Source organism: Lethenteron reissneri, unplaced genomic scaffold, assembly GCF_015708825.2.
Source record: "Lethenteron reissneri isolate LAM-NWPU_2019-01 unplaced genomic scaffold, ASM1570882v1 scaffold_1244, whole genome shotgun sequence".
NCBI classification, from domain to species: Eukaryota; Metazoa; Chordata; class Hyperoartia; order Petromyzontiformes; family Petromyzontidae; genus Lethenteron; species Lethenteron reissneri.
In genome coordinates this window covers 19,274-43,088 of record NW_026890942.1, presented here as the reverse complement: position 1 = coordinate 43,088, position 23,815 = coordinate 19,274, and the positions used below count along the sequence as shown (strand labels likewise).

The 23,815-nt window shown below is 50.7% G+C and overlaps 1 protein-coding gene across 1 annotated transcript; it reads right to left on the bottom strand.

The window, feature by feature from the left end:
• Window positions 1-13,260, bottom strand: LOC133361815 (G1/S-specific cyclin-D2-like). Its single transcript, XM_061580807.1, has 5 exons — window positions 13,063-13,260; window positions 5,928-6,143; window positions 4,075-4,234; window positions 2,766-2,914; window positions 1-165 (listed from the first exon to the last, which is right to left on the bottom strand). Exons 1-5 carry the CDS (start codon window positions 13,258-13,260, stop codon window positions 1-3), a joined length of 888 nt encoding a protein of 295 aa, XP_061436791.1.
• Window positions 13,261-23,815: the final 10,555 nt, after the last annotated feature.

Here is a 23,815-nt window from a genome sequence, read left to right as displayed (position 1 = left end):
TCAGAGCGCGACGTCCCGTACGTCCGTGGGGGTGCCGGCCACGTCGAGCTCGTCCACGCCACTCGGTGACTGCGGGGAGCCCTGCTGCTGCTGCAGCTGTTGAGCCTGCGGGAGGCTCGCCCCCAGAACGCCCTCCAGCTGGTCCTGGCAGGCCAGCAGGCAGAGCTGCCGGGGGGGGGGGGGGGCGAGAGGGATTAGCACCCCCGGCCATCATCGCCACCACCAGCACCAGCATCACCACCATCATCAGCATCATCAGCATCATCATCATCAGCAGGGCAGTCATCATCGCCACCAGCATCATCATCATCAGCATCATCAGCAGGGCGGCCATCATCGCCACCACCACCCCCACCACCATCAGCATCATCAGCAGGGCAGTCATCATCGCCACCACCACCAGCACCACCACCATCATCAGCAGCAGGGCGGCCATCATCACCACCACCAGCATCATCATCATCATCATCAGCAGGGCGGTCATCATCGCCACCACCAACACGCCCACCATCATCATCATCAGCAGGGCAGTCATCATCGCCACCACCACCAGCATCAGCATCATCATCATCAGCAGGGCAGTCATCATCGCCACCACCACCACCATCATCATCAGCAGGGCGGCCATCATCACCACCACCAGCATCAGCATCATCAGCAGGGCAGTCATCATCGCCACCATCACCACCACCACCAGCATCAGCATCATCAGCAGGGCAGTCATCATCACCACCACCACCAGCATCACCACCACCAGCATCAGCATCAGCATCATCAGCAGGGCAGTCATCATCGCCACCACCACCAGCATCATCATCAGCATCATCATCATCAGCAGGGCGTTAATCATTGTTACCCATCGTCACCACCACCAACATCATCATCGGCGCAGCTATCAAGTGTCAAAGGCATCGATCATCACCGCGGTTGATAAATTATTAATGCCAAATGCAAGTCAACAGTGCTCCCTCCTTGGCAAGTCACCAGCGGAATGTGTCACTTCCACCCGTGGCAAAAGGCTCCCCCCTCCCCTCCCTCTGGGGAATAGAATCAACCAGTGTGCGCTGGTTGATTCACAACTCTGATAATGTATGCACTGTCCTTGAAGTTGATTGGTCCACACCCGAGACAGCTTTTCTTAGAGCCTAGTCTCACATGGTCCTTGAAGTTGATTGGTCCACACCCGAGACAGCTTTCCTTAGAGCCTAGTCTCACATGGTCCTTGAAGTTGATTGGTCCACACCTGAGACAGCTTTCCTTAGAGCCTAGTCTCACATGGTCCTTGAAGTTGATTGGTCCACACCCAAGACAGCTTTCCTTAAAGCCTAGTCTCACATGGTCCTTGAAGTTGATTGGTCCACACCCGAGACAGCTTTCCTTAGAGCCTAGTCTCACATGGTCCTTGAAGTTGATTGGTCCACACCCGAGACAGCTTTCCTTAGAGCCTAGTCTCAAATGGTCCTTGAAGTTGATTGGTCCACACCCGAGACAGCTTTCCTCAGAGCCTAGTCTCACATGGTCCTTGAAGTTGATTGGTTTACACCCGAGACAGCTTTCCTTAGAGCCTAGTCTCACATGGTCCTTGAAGTTGATTGGCCCACACCCGAGACAGCTTTCCTTAGAGCCTAGTCTCACATGGGTTGGACCTGATGACGCCAAAAAGCGCACAACTCAAAGACAACGCACCATCAGAGTATGAGAGCTCGGGGTAAAGCATTTACACCATTGGAACCTCATTTGCCAGTACAAAATTGCTCATTCACGCTTTCACGTGAATTTAGCACGTTTAGCGGTGCCCGTCACTTGTATGGAGACGTAAGCAGGGCTACGTAGTAACTATTGTGAACTTTTATTGTGAACATTCGGTCACAGTTCCTATGACCTGCACTGTTTCATTGCTTTTATGGCTTTATTTTGGTGATTTCGAAAAGTGTATTGGTTTTGCCATGTTTGTCTGTTGTAGTACAGAGTTAGACTGATGGCCTTAATCTAAGTTGTCTTGTGGTTGTTGTTGTTGTTGTTTGACTTGCATCCCACTGGGATGTTTGCACACAGTGTTGGTGTACGATGTTTTTTTTCTGCAATATTTTGCTGTCTTTTCTTTGATTTTCTGTTTGCACTCAGTCACATATTCACTTTAAGATGTTTTCTTGTTCATGTTTTTGTTTTCTGTTTGTTGCGGTTGCACCCGATTCAAGAGCCGAATGGCTCACAGGGCAAAACCTACTAAATGAACTTGAACTAGGTTCATCTTCTAGGTCAGGGGTCGGCAACCTACGGCTCCGGAGCCGCATGCGGCTCTTTACGGGCTACTTCTTGACGATGAGTACGTATGTACTCAGATGCATTGCGGCTCTTGAAATACTGAATTTTGTACCGAATTGGAAAGAAATGGCTCTTCTTGTTATTTTGGTTGCCGACCCCTGTTCTAGGTTGTCGGGGGGCCCCTACGGCGAAGGTGTTTGCTAATGCGACGGCAAAGCCACGAATCGCTTTTGCGACCTCCGCCGCAAGTGATCCGGCACGACGTCCGACGTTTCGCTCCGTGCGCCGGGGAGAGCTTCGCCAGGAACTCGGCGGGCTTGAGAGCCAAGCGTTTGGACACGGTAGCGACCGACGACCCGGCGTACAATCCGTGGTCATTGTCAGATTGTGGCTGACGGGACGCACCGCGATTAACGTGAACGACCCATTCGGGGGGGGGGGGAGGGGGGGACAGGCGGGATGGGGGGGGGGTGTTGGGTGGATGCGGCGGCTGGGCTCACCGCGTCGCTGTTGACGATCTTGGCGAGGGTCTCGGCGAGCGGGGCAACCGACAGGCGCTCGTCCTTCCGGCTGAGCCGCGCGCCCCGCACGGCTGCCCCCACGCTGGCTGCGGCGATCATGGAGGGCGGGTACGTGGCGAACGTGAAGTCTGCACACGCACGCGGTGGAAGAACACGAGCAGAGGTCAGTGTCCTGCATCACGTAGCGGGTGGCTTCTCTAGCCACCCACCCCTCTCCCTCCCTGGCTCCACCGAAGCAGCGGACTTCAGCACCGCTCACACGGAAAGCAAAGCGACGGTTACAAGCGGAAGGTCGTCAACGGGCGGAGGCACCGAGCCAACAAAACACAGCTGGAATCACAAACACACCTGGAATCAGAAACACAGCTGGAATCACAAGCACAGCTGGAATCACAAACACAGCTGGAATCAGAAACACAGCTGGAATCACAAGCACAGCTGGAATCACAAACACAGCTGGAATCAGAAACACAGCTGGAATCACAAGCACAGCTGGAATCACAAGCACAGCTGGAATCACAAGCACAGCTGGAATCACAAACACAGCTGAAATCACAAGCACAGCTGGAATCACAAACACAGCTGAAATCACAAGCACAGCTGGAATCACAAGCACGGCTTCTCTCTCCGGTCGGTAGAGTCGGCAGAGTCCCCGATCCGACACGAGAGAGAGACCGGAGCTAGCCGGCAGGGACCCGGACTCAGAGTAGGACCCCTCTAGCCCCTGGGAGTTGTGCACCCTGTTGTGTGTGTATTGTAACAGCTTTAATAAACCCTGGCGAAAGCCCCGAACTTACCTCCGTCTCCGAGTGCGTCCGTGAGAGCTTCTCTACGCATGTATGCCAATGATTTGGTAATAGCTGCTCATTCAGAAGAGGAGTTGGAGACGCTGCTGCTGCTGAGACTGGAGCGTGCCACTAAGAGGTGGGGCCTTACCATCAGCCCCATCAAAACTAAGCACCTGCCTGGGTATTTTATACCATCGGACACTCCACCCCCACAACTCCCAATTGGTGATGGGGCAGTTGTGGAGAGAGTGGAGAGTTTCCCATAACCTGGGCAGTGTGCTTATGACCGGGCTCCAGTTTATCAGCAGAGGTCTCACTCCGAATCAGACTCAGAGTAGGACACCCTAGCCCCTGGGAGTTGTGTATCCTGGTGTGTGTAATATTGTAACAGCTCTACGCAAGCATGCACACGTTTGACAAATTACCCGTGGAAAAAAAACACTACTTTTCAAAAAACCCACACGTTTAAAGTAGGCTCAAGGAAAAATGTCTGTGCATACCGGTGGCACAGAGGGCGATGAAGGTGTACGTGTGCTTGCGGAGGAGCTGAAGCTTCTCGGCCGGCACGGGCAGCTCGCTGAGGATGTGCTCCAAGTAGTCGTGCGGCGTTACGGCAGCCAAGTCCCATCTCAGCCGGCACAGCACCAGTCGCTCCATGTCCTGCCAGACGTGGAAGAAGACGCAAGAAGGCGTTACAGCTGGCTCTGCCGATGTTTCATCCGGTGCCCCCCACCCACCCACCCACCCCCGAAGCGCCGATTTTTTAAATCCTTTATATTAAGTTCGCTTGCTTGCGTGCTTGCTTAGGACCGTGCAAATCTTTCGGTCGTTTTTTTAACACACTTCCCGTGATCCAATCGAGCTGACATTTTGCACACAGACTCGTTGTGCGTGACAATTTTCGTGAATTTTTCCCCCAAAATTTTACACTGTTTAGGGAATTTTTTAAATCCTTTATATTAAGTTCGCTTGCTTGCGTGCTTGCTTAGGACCGTGCAAATGTTTCGGTCGTGTTTTAACCCACTTCCCGTGATCCAATCGAGCTGACATTTTGCACACAGACTCGTTGTGCGTGACAATGCATTTTCCTGAAAAAAAATTCCTAAATTTTACACTTTTTAGGGAGAAATTTTTTAATATTTAATTACCAATTGTTTAATGCTGCGAGACAATCATCTGACCCATAGGTGGCAGCCATCTCAAGCCAGAGGACGAGATGACTCTAGCCGCTCCGATGCCACGCATATAAAGGATTTATAGTGAAAAACTTTGTTTTTACGGGTTAATTTTTTGACAATTTATTCTTTTCGAGGAAGAGCGCGCAGGACTGTGCGAGGACGTCGGAAGATGGCGGTTTCATATAATTTCTTTCAAGTTCCAACGGCTAATATTGTAACAGAGCGGAATCATTATAAGCTCACTAAATGGAAGAATTAGACTATCGGAACCTCATTTGCCAGCAGCAAAATATGATCATTGGTTTTTTATTCCCTTTTATCTGGCAACAAAACTGACACCTTTTTTTACAAGGAGTCGTGTTTGCATTGACCGCAATACCTGCAGTCGTAATGCAAACAAAAACACAACTCTGATAATGTATGCACTGTCCTTGAAGTTGATTGGTCCACACCCGAGACAGCTTTCCTTAGAGCCTAGTCTCACATGGTGTTGGACCAGATGATGCCAAAAGGCGCACAACTCAAAGACAATGCACCATCAGAGTATGAGAGCTCGGGGTAAGCATTTACACCATTGGAACCTCATTTGCCAGTAGCAAATATGATAATTGTTTTTTACCCTTTTATCTGGCAACAAAACTGACACCTTTTTTTACAAGGAGTCATGTTTGCATTGACCACAATACCTGCGGTCGGAATGCAAAGAAAAACACAACTCTGATAATGTACGCACTGTCCTTGACGTTGATTGGTCCACACCCGAGACAGCTTTCCTTGGAGCCTAGTCTCACATGGTGTTGGACCAGATGACGCCAAAAGGCGCACAACTCAAAGACAACGCACCATCAGAGTATGAGAGCTCGGGGTAAAGCATTTACACCATTGGAATCTCATTGGCCAGTAGCAAATATGAGCATTGTTTTTTTACCCTTTTATCTGGCAACAAAACTTGTCAGATAAAAGGGTCAGTGCATATATTATCAGAGTTGTGTTTGTTTGTTTGCTTTCCGACCGCAGGTATTGTGGTCAATGCAAATATGACTCCTTGTAACAAAAAAGGTGTCAGTTTTGTTGCTGGAAAAATTAGGTCTTATGGCTGTAGAAAATTAGTAACAGAGCAGGGAAAAGGGGAATTGAAAAGCCGCTTTGTGTGGTCGGGTTTCAAATCTCGTCACCAGCAGCTCTTGGAGTCTGATGGAGTTGTCCGTGTAGGTGCACAGCTTTTCGGCGGTCAGGTGGATCGTTTCTCGGAGCTTGGAAGCCAGGAACATGCACGCGGCTCCGAGTAATTGAAGGTGGCTTTTTTTGGTCGGCATCACGGCCAAATACCGGTCCAAATAATTCATTGCCAAGGTGAAGACCTCCTCTTCGCACCGCTGGTCTTCACATACCTACGACAAAGTTGCGCGCCGAAAAGGGAAAAACAACACGCGACTCCGGTTAAAAAAGGAGATCTTTTGTTTTTGCAAATACAAAACGGCAATCAATAACGTTGTGTAGTCTTCTTGGTTCTTTCGGTAAAGTCACGCAGAAGGGAAATAATAAAATAATAAAAATAAAACATATTTTCTTTTAATGAAAAATTCTCACGACGTTTCGGCAAGCAGCCGTCCTCAGGTGAAGAACAGGTCTGTCGGGAAAGACAGCGTCTGAATGAAACACCACCAGGCTTGGCAGCGTATATTTAAGCTGGGTTGGAGGGGGAAGAGCGCCTTGACAAAGGAATTTGCATATCAAGAGGAATTTAGCATATTTATGGGAAATGCAGCTTTAAATCGAAATTTAACGTTGTGTAGCTTAACATGTGCAGCATAAATTCAAGATGTTGCAAACCCCAAGTGAGATAACCAAGCGTGTATATTACACGCACACCACATATGCAAAGTGTATACATATTTTCAAGCAAAACCTTGGATTGCGAGTAAACTTGGTCTGCGAGTGTTTTGCAAGACGAGCAACATTTTTAAAAATAAATATTAATTTGATAAACGAGCGAGTGGTCTTGCAATACGAGTAGTACATGTAGTGTACGCTTTGTCTGCAGAACGTCACGTGATCACAACTGATGAACGAGTGCTTTGGATTACAAGCGAACGAATTATGCTCAAAATCCAAGGTTTTACTGTATTTAATGTTGGCTTTTGTTGTTGTTGTCGTTGTCGCAAGATGCATTCAAGCGACAGTGTTAAGCGATGACACGAGAGAAAGATTGGTAAGCGCTGGTAACAGCAACAGGGGCTTGTCCCTGGCAGAAGAGAGACGGTCCCTGAATTCCTGAGACACGTTCGCTCCGAAATGAATTCAGGTCACAGTCGCAACAATCGGGCCAACCAAAGTGGGGGGGGGTTGGTGGGTTGGTGGTGCGTGGGGTGGGACCCTGACCCCTGACCCCCACTCTTTGTGTGTGTGGGGTGGTGTGGTGAGACCCTGACCCCCCCCCACCCAGCCCCACCCTCCATCCCCACCCTCCCCTCTCCTCCAACCCCCCACCCAGCCCCAGCCCCTCCCCACCCTCCCCACCCAGCTCCACCCTCCCCTCCCCACCCAGCCCCACCCTCCCCACCTAGCCCCTCCCCACCCAGCCCCACCCTCTCTTCTCCACCCAGCTCAACCCTCCCCATCCAGCCCCTCCCCACCCAGCCCAACCCCTCCCCTTTCCTCCAACCCCCCACCCAGCCCCAGCCCCTCCCCACCCTCCCCACCCAGCTCCACCCTCCCCTCCCCACCCAGCCCCACCCTCCCCACCTAGCCCTCCCCACCCAGCCCCACCCTCTCTTCTCCACCCAGCTCAACCCTCCCCATCCAGCCCCTCCCCACCCAGCCCAACCCCTCCCCTTTCCTCAACCCCCCACCCAGCCCCAGCCCCTCCCCACCCGCCCCACCCCACCCTCCCCATCCAGCCCCTCCCCACGCGCCCCTCCCCACCCTCCCCACCCTCCCCACCCAGCCCAACCCCTCACACCCCCTACCCAGCCCCACCCAGCCCCTCCCCTCCCTCCCCACCCAGCCCCTCCCTGCACGACGGACACAATAATCCCCTGTGGGCTGGTGTAACCAGGAGGTTCCTACCGGTACCAGGTTGTTTTTTTATCCTTTTGAGTTCAACGGAGATGCAAACCACGCCGTGTTTGCTGCACTGTCTGTAGCTGTGTGTGTGCGTGTGTAGCCACTAATGTTGACAACGCACTAACCAGCGCACACACACACAGTACATCACTAACACACACACAGTACATCACTAACACACACACAGTACATCACTAACACACACACAGTACATCACTAACACACACACAGTACATCACTAACACACACACAGTACATCACTAACACACACACAGTACATCACTAACACACACACAGTACATCACTAACACACACACAGTACATCACTAACACACACACAGTACATCACTAACACACACACAGTACATCACTAACACACACACAGTACATCACTAACACACACACAGTACATCACTAACACACACACAGTACATCACTAACACACACACAGTACATCACTAACACACACACAGTACATCACTAACACACACACAGTACATCACTAACACACACACAGTACATCACTAACACACACACAATACATCACTAACACACACACAAGTACATCACTAACACACACACAGTACATCACTAACACACACACAGTACATCACTAACACACACACAGTACATCACTAACACACACACAGTACATCACTAACACACACACAGTACATCACTAACACACACACAGTACATCACTAACACACACACAGTACATCACTAACACACACACAGTACATCACTAACACACACACAGTACATCACTAACACACACACAGTACATCACTAACACACACACAGTACATCACTAACACACACACAGTACATCACTAACACACACACAGTACATCACTAACACACACACAGTACATCACTAACACACACACAGTACATCACTAACACACACACAGTACATCACTAACACACACACAGTACATCACTAACACACACACAATACATCACTAACACACACACAGTACATCACTAACACACACACAGTACATCACTAACACACACACAGTACATCACTAACACACACACAGTACATCACTAACACACACACAGTACATCACTAACACACACACAGTACATCACTAACACACACACAGTACATCACTAACACACACACAGTACATCACTAACACACACACAGTACATCACTAACACACACACAGTACATCACTAACACACACACAGTACATCACTAACACACACACAGTACATCACTAACACACACACAGTACATCACTAACACACACACAGTACATCACTAACACACACACAGTACATCACTAACACACACACAGTACATCACTAACACACACACAGTACATCACTAACACACACACAGTACATCACTAACACACACAGTACATCACTAACACACACACAGTACATCACTAACACACACACAGTACATCACTAACACACACACAGTACATCACTAACACACACACAGTACATCACTAACACACACACAGTACATCACTAACACACACACAGTACATCACTAACACACACACAGTACATCACTAACACACACACAGTACATCACTAACACACACACAGTACATCACTAACACACACACAGTACATCACTAACACACACACAGTACATCACTAACACACACACAGTACATCACTAACACACACACAGTACATCACTAACACACACACAGTACATCACTAACACACACACAGTACATCACTAACACACACACAGTACATCACTAACACACACACAGTACATCACTAACACACACACAGTACATCACTAACACCACACAGTACATCACTAACACACACACAGTACATCACTAACACACACACAGTACATCACTAACACACACACAGTACATCACTAACACACACACAGTACATCACTAACACACACACAGTACATCACTAACACACACACAGTACATCACTAACACACACACAGCAGTACATCACTAACACACACACAGTACATCACTAACACACACACAGTACATCACTAACACACACACAGTACATCACTAACACACACACAGTACATCACTAACACACACACAGTACATCACTAACACACACACAGTACATCACTAACACACACACAGTACAGCACTAACACACACACAGTACATCACTAACACACACACAGTACATCACTAACACACACACAGTACATCACTAACACACACACAGTACATCACTAACACACCACAGTACATCACTAACACACACACAGTACATCACTAACACACACACAGTACATCACTAACACACACACAGTACATCACTAACACACACACAGTACATCACTAACACACACACAGTACATCACTAACACACACACAGTACATCACTAACACACACACAGTACATCACTAACACACACACAGTACATCACTAACACACACACAATACATCCTAACACACACACAGTACATCACTAACACACACACAGTACATCACTAACACACACACAGTACATCACTAACACACACACAGTACATCACTAACACACACACAGTACATCACTAACACACACACAGTACATCACTAACACACACACAGTACATCACTAACCACACACAGTACATCACTAACACACACACAGTACATCACTAACACAGACACAGTACATCACTAACACACACACAATACATCACTAACACACACACAGTACATCACTAACACACACACAGTACATCACTAACACACACACAGTACATCACTAACACACACAGTACATCACTAACACACACACAGTACATCACTAACACACACACAGTACATCACTAACACACACACAGTACATCACTAACACACACACAGTACATCACTAACACACACACAGTACATCACTAACACACACACAAGTACATCACTAACACACACACAGTACATCACTAACACACACACAGTACATCACTAACACACACACAGTACATCACTAACACACACACAGTACATCACTAACACACACACAGTACATCACTAACACACACACAGTACATCACTAACACACACACAGTACATCACTAACACACACACAGTACATCACTAACACACACTAACACACACAATACATCACTAACACACACACAGTACCATCACTAACACCACACAGTACATCACTAACACACACACAGTACATCACTAACACACACACAGTACATCACTAACACACACACAGTACATCACTAACACACACACAGTACATCACTAACACACACACAGTACATCACTAACACACACACAGTACATCACTAACACACACACAGTACATCACTAACACACACACAGTACATCACTAACACACACACAGTACATCACTAACACACACACAGTACATCACTAACACACACACAGTACATCACTAACACACACACAGTACATCACTAACACACACACAGTACATCACTAACACACACACAATACATCACTAACACACACACAGTACATCACTAACACACACACAGTACATCACTAACACACACACAGTACATCACTAACACACACACAAACACGTGTTCACGTTCACAATTAACGACGCGCATATTTTATTTCACGTTACCTGCATCTACAGTATACAGACATTAACTAATGTACACTCGCGGCAAATATGTACACGTGCACACACAGACAAAGATCCCCCGTGTAGCCTTAACAGACTGTAGGGGCAAGTGCTGTTAGCGAGTAGCACCTATGAAGGCCGGAACGGTACACGAGGGGGTGGGTGGCCAGCACCACGCCCGACCGCCTTTGTCTCCCCAGTGGCGATATTTACTACACACCGCACCAAGTACTCATTTGAGGCTGAGTCGACCTAGGGGAGGCCCAGGACCGGTTCAGATAATCGTCACTGGTGTTGGCCGTGAGCGCTATGAACCCACTCACCCCCCCCACTCACTCAACCCCCCCACTCACCCACTCACCAACTCACCCACCCACTCACTCACCCCCTCACCCACCCACTCACTCTCCCCCACTCACCCACCCACTCACCCCCCCACTCACCCCCCCTCTCACCCCCCCACCCACTCCCCCCCACTCACCCACTCACTCACCCCCCCCTCTCACCCACCCACTCACTCCCCCAGACTCACCCCCCCCCCCTCTCACCCACCCACTCACTCCCCCTCACTCACCCACTCACCCACCCTCTCACCCACCCACTCACTCCCCCTCACTCACCCACTCACCCACCCTCTCACCCACCCACTCACCCACCCATTCACCCACCCACTCACCCACCCATTCACCCACTCACTCACCCCCCCACTCACCCTCCCACTCACCCCCCCCACTCACCCCCCCTCTCACCCACCCACTCACCCACCCATTCACCCACTCACTCACCCCCCCACTCACCCTCCCACTCACCCCCCCACTCACCCCCCCTCTCACCCACCCACTCACCCACCCATTCACCCACTCACTCACCCCCCCACTCACCCTCCCACTCACCCCCCCACTCACCCCCCCTCTCACCCACCCACTCACCCACCCATTCACCCACTCACTCACCCCCCCACTCACCCACCCACTCACTCCCCCACTCACCCCCCCTCTCACCCACCCACTCACCCACCCACTCACCCACTCACTCACCCCCCCACTCACCCTCCCACTCACCCCCCCACTCACCCCCCCTCTCACCCACCCACTCACCCACCCATTCACCCACTCACTCACCCCCCCACTCACCCACCCACTCACCGTCCCACCCACTCACTCACCCTGGTGATGGTGGGGGTGATAGTGATGATGATGATGGTGGTGATAGTGATGGTGGTGGTGATAGTGATGATGGTGGTGGTGATGATGTTGGTGATAGTGATGATGATGTTGGTGATAGTGATGATGATGGTGGTGGTGATAGTGATGATGTTGGTGATAGTGATGATGATGTTGGTGATAGTGATGATGATGGTGGTGGTGATAGTGATGATGATGATAGTGATGATTATGATAGTGATGATGATGGTGGTGGTGATAGTGATGATTATGGTAGTGATGATTATGATAGTGATGATGATGGTGATAGTGATGATTATGATAGTGATGATGTTGGTGGTGGTGGTGATAGTGATGATGGTGGTGATAGTGATGATTATGATAGTGATGATTATGATAGTGATGATTATGATAGTGATGATTATGATAGTGATGATGATGATAGTGATGATGATAGTGATGTTGATGATGGCGATGATGTTGGTGGCGATGATGACGTTGATGACACCACGCTACCTCCAGCATCCACGTGGCGAGCGTCCTTCTCATGAAGGGCTGGATGTCGGTCTGCACGCCGCACTCGAAGTACGACGCCCTGGGCACGTAGCGCTCCTCCAAGCTCAGCAAGTTGGACAAAACCCTCTTGTCTTGCAGGAGGTGGGCATCTACTAAAGCCCTCTTGATGCCAGCTGCCTCGCCACACATCAACTCCATTCCTTCTGGGGTCGTGGGGGGCCCTTTTCGTTACAAGGTGGTGGTGGTGGGGGGCGGGTTGGTTGATGGTGGACTGTCCCTTCTTCTGCAGCTCCAAGAATGATTTTTTTTTTACACGAAAGATTAAATATTGTAGGAGTCTGAGAAATCGTCGTGGATTTCAAATGGTCGGTTTGAAATGTAACAGCAGCTGCAGCAGCTGCAGTATTGATGCTCTTACTGGTGTACAACACGTGTTCGTCTGTTCTCAGAAAACTGCCGCTCTTGATTTTGCCTTACAGTCATATATTAGTGCTAAGTTCACTTTAACGTCTTCTCAGTTACTTACGTTTCGTTTTGCTGTTCCCGTTATAAAAAAAACTTGCAATGATTACCAGCTTCTACACCACACGCGTGTTACTTTATTATGACAATAATCTCATCTGCCAACGCACGCAACATTCAAGGCTTGCTGCTGTACACTGTTTGTCACGCTGCACACAAGTTCTTTGCTCTGACCGGCAAAACATCTGCGGCTAAAGTAAATAAATATATAAAACCTTCATCATTAATATGAATACAGTTGACCTAGCAACAAGGGAGTGACGGCGATTGGCTGTGTTGTTGTTGTTCTTGCTTTGCGCCAAAGTAGTTCAAGTTCATGTACAAGCCCTGTGAGCCATTCGGCTCTTGAATCGGGTGCAACCGCAACAAACAAAAAAACATCTTAAAGTGAATGTGCGACTAAGTTTAAACAGAAAATCCAAGAAAAGACAGCAAAATATTGCAGAGAAAGCACCGTTACACACCAACACTGTGCAAACATCCCAGTGGGATGCAAGTCAAACAACAACAACCACAAGACAACTTAGATTAAGGCCATCAGTCTAACTCTGTACTACAACAACAACACAAACATGGATAAACCAATACACTTTTCGAAATCACCAAAATAAAGCCATGAAAGCAATGAAACAGTGCAGGTCATAGGAACTGTGACGGAGTTTTCACAATAAACTTCATAAACAACACGTACCAGCAGAACCTGCAGCCACAGCTGCTGCTGCACGAGTCTCTCCACTACAGCAGCAGCAGCAGGAGCAGCAGTCGCAGAATTATAATTTCTCAATGCACCTTTAAGATCAGCGCACTAAATCAAAACACAGGTCATACTTTGATTTAAAGCTTTCGTGACTGCAGCGATTCATCTTCTTGGTTCTTTCGGTAAAGTCACGTAGAAGGGAAGTAATAAAATAATAAAAATAAAATAATTCTCACGACGTTTCGGCCACAACGCAAGCAGCCGTCCTCAGATGAAGACCAGGTCTGTCGGGGAGACAGCGTCTGAATGCTTCCCTTCTACTTGACTTTAGCGAAAGAACCAAGAAGACAGGTCATACTTTGAGGCCACTGAATATCAGTGACAGCTCGGGGTGTACAACTCCTCTAGAGCAGCTTTGAGTGATGAAGCAGTCGTTGTTACGCGCTTACATGGCTCACAAGACGACTTGTTGTGGTTTATATTTTGTCTAAACGTTGCTTCTTGTTGTCATCTTGACGCGGGGTTCTAAGAGACGCGAAGGATGTTGGTGTTTTGCGATAGAAATAAATGAACTGCGTGGCGCCCAGCGTGGGGCTCGAACCCGCGACCCCGAGACGCCGCCGCGTGCCACGCGCCACCCGCTGAGCTCGCCGCGCGCTGGGGACTCAGCTCGCCAAGTCGCCTCCTCGTGTAGCCACCACTCGCGTTCACTCGCTACACACCGTGTCGAGAATGACATGGAATTGGCTATTATCATTGTTCTTGAAGAGTGTAGTGAACAATATGGAGACACTTGGGGTTTTTAAATCCTTTATATTAAGTTTGCTTGCTTGCGTGCTTGCTTATGTAATAAAAGGACTCAGACGCTTCTCTCTGACTTCGTGTCCTTTATTGGGTTCTTGTCTTCTCCCACACGGCACTCTCTTATAGACACTGTATTTGTAGCCCCCGGCTGCTATCGCTATTGTAGCCTCCTTCCTCTCCCTGCAGACTCTCTCCTTTCTCTATTGTAACCTCCGTCCTCTCCCTGCAGACTCGCTGCTGACTCCCTATGCAGATCCCCGCTGCTTACTCTATATGCAGACCCTCTTGGCTGCTACTCCGTGTGCAGACCCGCTGCTGACTCCGTAGGCAGCCCCGCTGCTGACTGCAGCCTCCTCGCTGCTTCGGGTCGGTCACCGCTGGCCGACGGTGCCGATCCTCGCTCCCTCGTGTCCGTGGCGATCTCGCCACACTCCGCTTTCGCCCTTCGTGGCCTCTCTCGTTCCTGGTCCCCCGTCACTCCCCCTCCTCTTCCGGTTCCCCTCCCTCTATAGCTTAACCCCTCTCCCCCCCACGTGACCTAACTCCTCCCCTCATGACGTCACCTCCGGAGGGCCGTTTACGCCCGCATTACATCACCCTCCCCCATCGAGAAAATCCAGCCGACCTCGGCTGAAATGCAACTTGACAAGCAATGCGGGTGTAAAGGACCGACACGTAAAAAGACACGAAGCATGCAACAACAATATAACAAGAACACAACACAACACAATTTAACGAAACGTGAGGGATTTCGAGCGAGTACGGGTAGCCGGGCCGTCCCGGACGGTCGGCAGCCCACCCGCCGAGCGGGAACGTGGCAGGGTTTTAAGGGCGACAGGAGCAAGTTCATCCGCCGCCATTGAAGGGCCGCCACCGTCCCGGTTGCGTCCGCGGAGGGACAGGAAGAGCTGCAGGTCCCGTAGTTTCTGTGGCTCCGGTCGGCATCCCACGAGCGGAACGTCCTCCCTCCTGCGGCGTCACGGCCGGCTTGTCTGTAAGGGGTACGACAGGCGCTCTTGCAAGGTCAGCATGCACAGGCAAGGGCGAGTCGGCAGCAACAGACCCCGGCAAGGCAACCTCGGGAGATGACGCTTCCGGTCGCGGGGCAATGTACGGTTCAACCGGGATGTATGCACGAACCAGCGCCGCGAACCAACCCGAACCCGCGCCGACTGAGGGTTGGGAACCTCAATGAGGCGGACCGGACCTTGCCATGGTTTATGTAATTTAGGAGAGGTACCTGGCCGCACCTGTGGGCAATGAAGCCAGGCAAGGTCCCCCGTTTTCCAGGGGCACTCCCCCTTTGAACGTCGAGCACACCGCTCATTCCTGGCCTGAGCTTTGGCCGTAGCCATGCGGGCCCTTTCCCTCGCCGCAGTGACACGGCGAACGTTGTCCTGAATATACTCAGGAAGAGGCTTAACAGGTCCCCTCGCACCGGTTCCCAACTGCTCAGTAATCGGCGGAACATTTTCCCGGCCGTACATAAGAAAGAACGGCGAGTATCCAGTAGCCGCATGCGGCATCATGCGATACGCCGAAAGCACCCCAGGGATATGCAAATCCCAATCAGCTTGATTTTCCCCGATTGTATGGCACAGCATGGCGGACAGGGTCCGATTTAACCGTTCCACCATACCATCCGTTTGTGGGTGGTAGGGGGATGTCCGTATCTTTTTAGTTCCAAGAGCCGCACACACCTCCCCCAACAATTTAGACGAAAAATTTCGGCCTTGATCTGTAAGGAGCCTCTCCGGCGCCCCCTTGTCCATTACATACCCAAATAGAAAGGCGTCAGTGATAGACGCCGCTGACTGGTCAGGCAAAGGCCAGGCCATCGGCCAGCGGGAGAGGTACTCCACCCCCACCAGTAAATACTTATTTCCCCTAGCGGATGGCGGAAAGGGTCCCAAAATATCTAACGCCACCAGCTCATTAACTCGAGATACTTGAATCGATTGTATCGGCGGAACATATGGATGTTTAGGCGGCTTACGGCGGGCACAATCGGGACACGCGCAAACGTGACCGACGACATCTGTCGTCATGCCGTGCCAATAATAGTCTCACTGCAGCGTCAATAGGGTTTTCTGCACCCCCAGATGTAAAAGTGTATCACAATGCAGAGATCTAATCAATTCGTACCGCAATGACGCCGGTACAACGAGACGCCAGCGTTCCTGTATCCCTTCCCTCAACATCAGCAACCCATCTTGGAGAGCAGTTTCCGGTACACCACCCGCACCGAGTCCCTTACTTGCCTTCTCCGTTTGCTTTCGTAACGTCACCAAGGAATTATCCAACATCTGCTCCCGAATCCACACAGACCTCGGGAGACACAAAATCCCATCAGCCGGTCCCCCATCAACTGGTCCCGGTGTAAGCGGAGTTTCAAGAACATCCACCGCCAGCGTGACAGGCTGAGGGGGGAGCTGAATCGGTCCACACCTATGCGTCCCCGACGCACACGCGCAAGGGGATTTTTGCGGCAACCTGGAAAGTGCGTCCGCATTAGCGTGACGCACACCCTTCCGATGATGAATTTGGAAGGAAAATTCTTGCAGCGTGTCCAGCCACCTCGCCAATTGTCCGGATGGCTGGTCCATCTTAAGTGCATACTGCAAGGCCGCATGGTCCGTGCGGACAATAAACGACCGACCGTACAGATACGGTCGAAATTGGCGGAGAAAAAAAACAATGGCCAAAAGTTCCCTGCGAGTGACGCAGTAGCGGGTCTCCGCGGGCGACAAAACCCGACTCCCATACGCCACAACGCGCTCAACTCCACCTTTCGACTGGGACAACACCGCCCCAATACCAGTGTCACTTGCATCCGTATCCAGAATGAAAGGATGTTCAAAATCCGGATAATCCAACGTCGGTGCAGTAGCCAGTAAATCGCGCAGGCTCCGAAACGCCGCCTCCTCCGGCGGTCCCCAAGCAAATTTGTGTCCCTTCCCAGTAAGGAGATGCAAAGGCCTCGCGATAGTAGCAAAATTCGGAACAAACCTCCGATAATACGAGGCGAACCCCAAAAACCGACGCACATCACCCACCGTGGCCGGGGTTGCCCAATCACGGACACACGCAGTTTTCTCCGGATCCGTGGCCACCCCGTCCGCACTAACAATATGTCCCAAGTATCGAACGGAGTGTTGCAGTAGGTGACATTTCTTTGGCTTGAATTTCAATTTAGCAGAACGCATTCTGGTGAATACAGCCTCCAACCGCAGTAAATGCTCATCAAATGTGCGGCTGAAGACAATAATATCATCTAAATAAATCAGACATGTCTCCCACTGCAACCCCGTTAATACCAACTCCATCAACCTCTGAAAAGTGGCAGGGGCCGCATTCAACCCCATCGGAAGACAGTTAAATTGGAATAACCCCTGCGGCGTACGGAAAGCAGTCTTTTCTCGCGAGGGCTCGTCAAGGGGGAGCTGCCAGAAGCCCGAAGAGAGATCTAGCGTTGAAAAAAACTTAGCCCCTGACAAGGCGTCAAGAGAATCGTCCATACGCGGCAGGGGATGCGTATCTGCCACCGACACTTTATTCACCTTACGAAAATCCACACAAAATCGCAATTTACCATCCTTCTTTTTAACCAACACAACAGGCGCGCCCCACGGGCTATTAGACGGAGATATAATATCCGCTTTCAACATGTCATCCACTGCCCCTCGAACATGCTCACGCTCAGCCGGACTCATCCGACGCGAGTTCAAGCGGATAGGTGCAGCGTCCCCTGTGTCGATATGATGATAAAGCAGCGAGGTGCGTCCCAAGTCCAAATCGTCGGAGCTAAACACATCCGAATAACTCGATAATAATTTATGAATCGCACAACGCTGTTCGCCGGAAAGGGCCGAATTTTCCCCACACAATTCAGCGATCCAACGATCATCCACTCCTCCATCGTGTGAAACACCACCCACCAGCCCTCCGTCCGGCAGATCACTCTGAGCCGTAAACGCCGTGGTGGCATGTGCCACAACGGTACCAGCCGGCACACACACGCTTTCAGTACTCGCATTAAGCACCTGCAAAAACGGCCGCTGATCTGGACGGACAATAGTTTGCGCCCCCACTAGCGCCAATCCGCCCGTAACAGCGGCGGACGGCGACAGCAAAATCCCAAAAGCATCCTGCCGACCCGGAATCGGCTTCCGATATCGTAAGGGAATGAGCATCTGCGAGCCAGGTGGAATATCAACCGAAACTTCCGATAACGCCTGCACCTGGGCGACAGGAGCCGGTCGCCCCCAGGCGGACTGTAAAAATGCCAATTTCCGGCCCCCCAGTAGTTCAATGCAATTTTCATTGATTCGAATTAGAATGGGCATCTTAACCGCCAGGGACCTCGAAATTAACACAACGCCCGAGGCCGAGACTCCCCCGATAGAAATGTTAGCGTCCACCTGGCCCACGATGCCCATACTACCCCCGTTTGCAGCGATGCAGGAAGCGTAAGCCGGCCTAACGGCCCCCGGTGGGATGTTCAAAAGATGGAATATCACATCCGAAATAATGGTCGCGGACGCACCGGAATCCACCAAAATGCGTACGTCCACCTCTTGGATCGACCCAGGTACAGTGGACGAACCGGTAGCGGCCGCGACAACCCGCCGAGCCAGCTTACGCCACTGCGTTATCGAGCGACAAGGCGCAGACACTGGCCTCCCGTATGTAACAACATCCGCGTCGCACAACAACGGCGATGAGTGAGGTGTCGGGCCTTGCCGGGTGTCTGGTGCGCACCGACTTGCCTGTGCTGGAGGATCTTTCTTTGGAGCGTCCGCTGTCGAGGCCTCCTGCTGGGGCGGACCCGGAACACGGGCCCAGCAGTCCCTGGCATAATGGCCCCGACGCCCGCAGCGGAAGCACTCGACGTCGGTGCGGCGCGCAGCGGGCACCCCGTCCCGACGCGGCCGCACCGGCGGCGCGGCCCGCGGCCCCGCCCGCTTTGGGCCGGCCACGGAGCAGAGGCAGCCGACAACTCCTTCTGGCCGCTCCCATCCAGCACGTACACGGCCTTTGTAGGGTCCCACCCTACGGCACCCCCTTCGACGATAGGACCACCCATCCACGCCGTGACCTGTTTCCAGCGGCGGAGATTAAACTGGGCGTCCAGACACTTAGCTGCGGCCCGGGACGTGAGCTTTTCATGACCGCACGCCGGCATAGGAATGCCAAGATCTCGGGACAACTCCAACATCTTCCCCAGGATGAGAGGTTCCAGCAGGTCAGGCTCCGTCTCCGGGTAAGCGGCCATAGCAAGTTCCAACACGGCGCCCCTATACGCCACCGGTGACTCCTCAGGTGCGCGTTGCCGTTGCACGAATCGGCGATGGGCGTCATCCGGTGGCTCGTACGCGTCCGCCATTTCATCGAACACCCCTCGCAGAGTCTTCTTCTTCGCAGCTTTTATGGAGCGAAAAAAACGAACGGATTCATCATCAAGAAGAGTCGGAAGCACCTCCAGTGCCTCAGCGTCCGTCCATCTCGCTGTACGTACCGCCGCCGAAATCTACAGGCGAACGCACTCCATCGCCACCGATGGAGAATTCTTTGACGGTTGTTAGGTGACGACTGCGACTCCTTGGCTTGCTTCCTTCCGCCGCTGACTCCTCCGGTGGTAAATTCAACAAGGCGTCGCAACGCGGTGTCGACAAGATGGCGGCCGACCGTCGCGGCGGTCCCAAAATGGCGGCTTCCCGCTTTCCGTGGTGCGCCACGCCCAAGATGGCGTCTTCGCGCCGCGTGGCCGATGGCGGCGCCATCGAAGACGACCCGGGCTCCTGCCGATCACCACCATCACCTTCCAACGCCGCCCTTGGCGTGACAAGGTCACACAACTGTGTGATGACGTTTTTGAGAGTTACCAGTTGCTCCGCCATCTGGGTCCATCTTAAATCTGCGTCCTTTGGAGCAGATGGGTCCGACGACGCGGCAACCTCCTCGACACCCGGACCCTCACGGATCTCTTCCTCTGCCGAAGTCAAGCCGACTGCAGGAGGAAGATCGTCGTCGTCGGAAGATGAAGCCGACGCCGGAGATGGAATATTCTTTTTCCTCAATTGTTTCGCCATGCCGTTTCACTTCTGACTCCAGTGTAATAAAAGGACTCAGACGCTTCTCTCTGACTTTGTGTCCTTTATTGGGTTCTTGTCTTCTCCCACACGGCACTCTCTTATAGACACTGTATTTGTAGCCCCCGGCTGCTATCGCTATTGTAGCCTCCTTCCTCTCCCCGCAGACTCTCTCCTTTCTCTATTGTAACCTCCGTCCTCTCCCTGCAGACTCGCTGCTGACTCCCTATGCAGATCCCCGCTGCTTACTCTATATGCAGACCCTCTTGGCTGCTACTCCGTGTGCAGACCCGCTGCTGACTCCGTAGGCAGCCCCGCTGCTGACTGCAGCCTCCTCGCTGCTTCGGGTCGGTCACCGCTGGCCGACGGTGCCGATCCTCGCTCCCTCGTGTCCGTGGCGATCTCGCCACACTCCGCTTTCGCCCTTCGTGGCCTCTCTCGTTCCTGGTCCCCCGTCACTCCCCCTCCTCTTCCGGTTCCCCTCCCTCTATAGCTTAACCCCTCTCCCCCCCACGTGACCTAACTCCTCCCCTCATGACGTCACCTCCGGAGGGCCGTTTACGCCCGCATTACACTTAGAACCGTGCAAATCTTTCGGTCGTTTTTTAACCCACTTCCCGTGATCCAATCGAGCTGACATTTTCCACACAGACTCGTTGTGCCAGACAATTATTATTCGTGAAAAGAAATTCCCAAAATTTAACACTTTTTAGGCAAAAATGTTTTTTTTTACATATATTCAAATAGAACGCATTCATGGCTTTGGCTGAACGTCAGAGTGTTAGAGCCCAGAGCGTAACCCCTCCACAGGCCGTGGCGGAGTAGCGCAGTTGGTAGCGCCCTCGCTTCCCATGCCAAAGGTCGCGGGATCGATCCCTGCGTCCTCCACAGGCGTATATATTTTTAAATCCTTTATATTAAGTTCGCTTGCTTGCTTGCTTGCGTGCTTGCGTGCTTGCTTGCTTGCTTAGGACCGTGCAAATCTTTCAGTCGTTTTTTAACCCACTTCCCGTGATCCAATCGAGCTGACATTTTCCACACATACTCGTTGTGCCAGACAATTAATGTTCGTGAAAAAAAATTCCCAAAATGTTACACTTTTTAGGCAAAAAAAAAATATTGTATATATATTAAAATAGAACTCATTCATCGCTTTGACTGAATGTCACAGTATAAGGGCCCAGAGCGTAACTCCTCCACAGGCCGTGGCGGAGTAGCGCAGTTGGTAGCGCCCTCGCTTCCCATGCCAAAGGTCGCGGGATCGATCTCCGCGTCCTCCACAGGCGAATATATTTTTAAATCCTTTATATTAAGTTCGCTGCCACGCATATAAAGGATTTATAGTGAAAAACTTTGTTTTTACGGGTTATACTTATTTGCGCACAACTCAAAGACAATGCACCATCAGAGTATGAGAGCTCGGGGTAAGCATTTACACCATTGGAACCTCATTTGCCAGAAGAAAAAATATGATAATAGTTTTTTTACCCTTTTATCTGGCAACAAAACTGACACCTTTTTTTTTACAAGGAGTCATGTTTGCATTGATCACAATACCTGCGGTCGGAATGCAAACAAAAAACATAACTCTGATAATGTATAAGCACTGTCCTTGAAATTGATTGGTCCACACCCGAGACAGCTTTCCTTAGAGCCTAGTCTCACATGGTGTTGGACCAGATGACGCCAAAAGGCGCACAACCGTACTAGTAATGGCAGAACTCCACGACTCCAGGAAGTGGGCCCGAAGCTTGCCATAACGTCAGTGGCCGTGGAGATTTACAGGCAACGTGAGTTGAGCGTGGACAATTAGAGCCAAGCCGAAACATAGCATGTAAAAAATATGGTTTACAAATTTTTTATTGCAATGCAGATTCTGACGTATTGGTAATCAATCCAGATTCTGACGTATTGGTAATCAATGCAGATTATGACGTATTGGTAATCAATGCAGATTATGACGTATTGGTAATCAATGCAGATTATGACCTATTAATCATCAATACAGATTATAACATATTGACATTCAATGCAGATTGTGACGTATTTGATCAATGCAGATTCTGCCGTATTAATCATCAATACAGATTATAACGTATTGATCGTCAATGCAGATTATGACGTATGAATAATAAATAATGATTTTGATGTATTGATAATCAATAAATATTCTGACGTATTGATCATCAATGAATATTCGATTTGATCGTCAATAAAGATTCTGACGTCATTAGTGATTAATTTAGCTCAAATGCCATTGGTCCGCGGCGTGCGGGAAGTGGGAGGGGTGACATGACGCCACGGGTGATATGGACGTGACGTGACGTCACTGGCGGTCGGTGGTGGGATTACGTGACGTCACGAGCGGTGGGGAGGTATTGACATGACATCACGGGGTGGTAGAGGTGACGTGACGTCACTAGTGGCAGAGGTGACGTCACCGCTCGGATAGTTTGAATCGAGACGCGGCCGCGCGTTTTCCCCCGCGGTTTTGAGCATCCCCTCAGAGTTCCCACAGAACCGCGATTATTAAGTTCATTAAACGTAACACCTTCTTATTATATACGTGTGTAAGGACATATATAAGGACGATTAAAGCAATTAAGTGGCCGTGAAAAGTCGCTCGCTCCGTTGCGTA

Excerpts from the sequence above, each read along its gene's own strand:
- LOC133361815 (XM_061580807.1), bottom strand. The coding sequence starts at position 13,260 with ATGGAGTTGATGTGTGGCGAGGCAGCTGGCATCAAGAGGGCTTTAGTA. Across the intron at positions 2,915-4,074 it reads CATCGCCCTCTGTGCCACCG|ACTTCACGTTCGCCACGTAC; the intron begins GTATGCACAGAC and ends GTGCGTGTGCAG. Across the intron at positions 166-2,765 it reads AGATCGTCAACAGCGACGCG|CTCTGCCTGCTGGCCTGCCA; the intron begins GTGAGCCCAGCC and ends CCCCCCCGGCAG.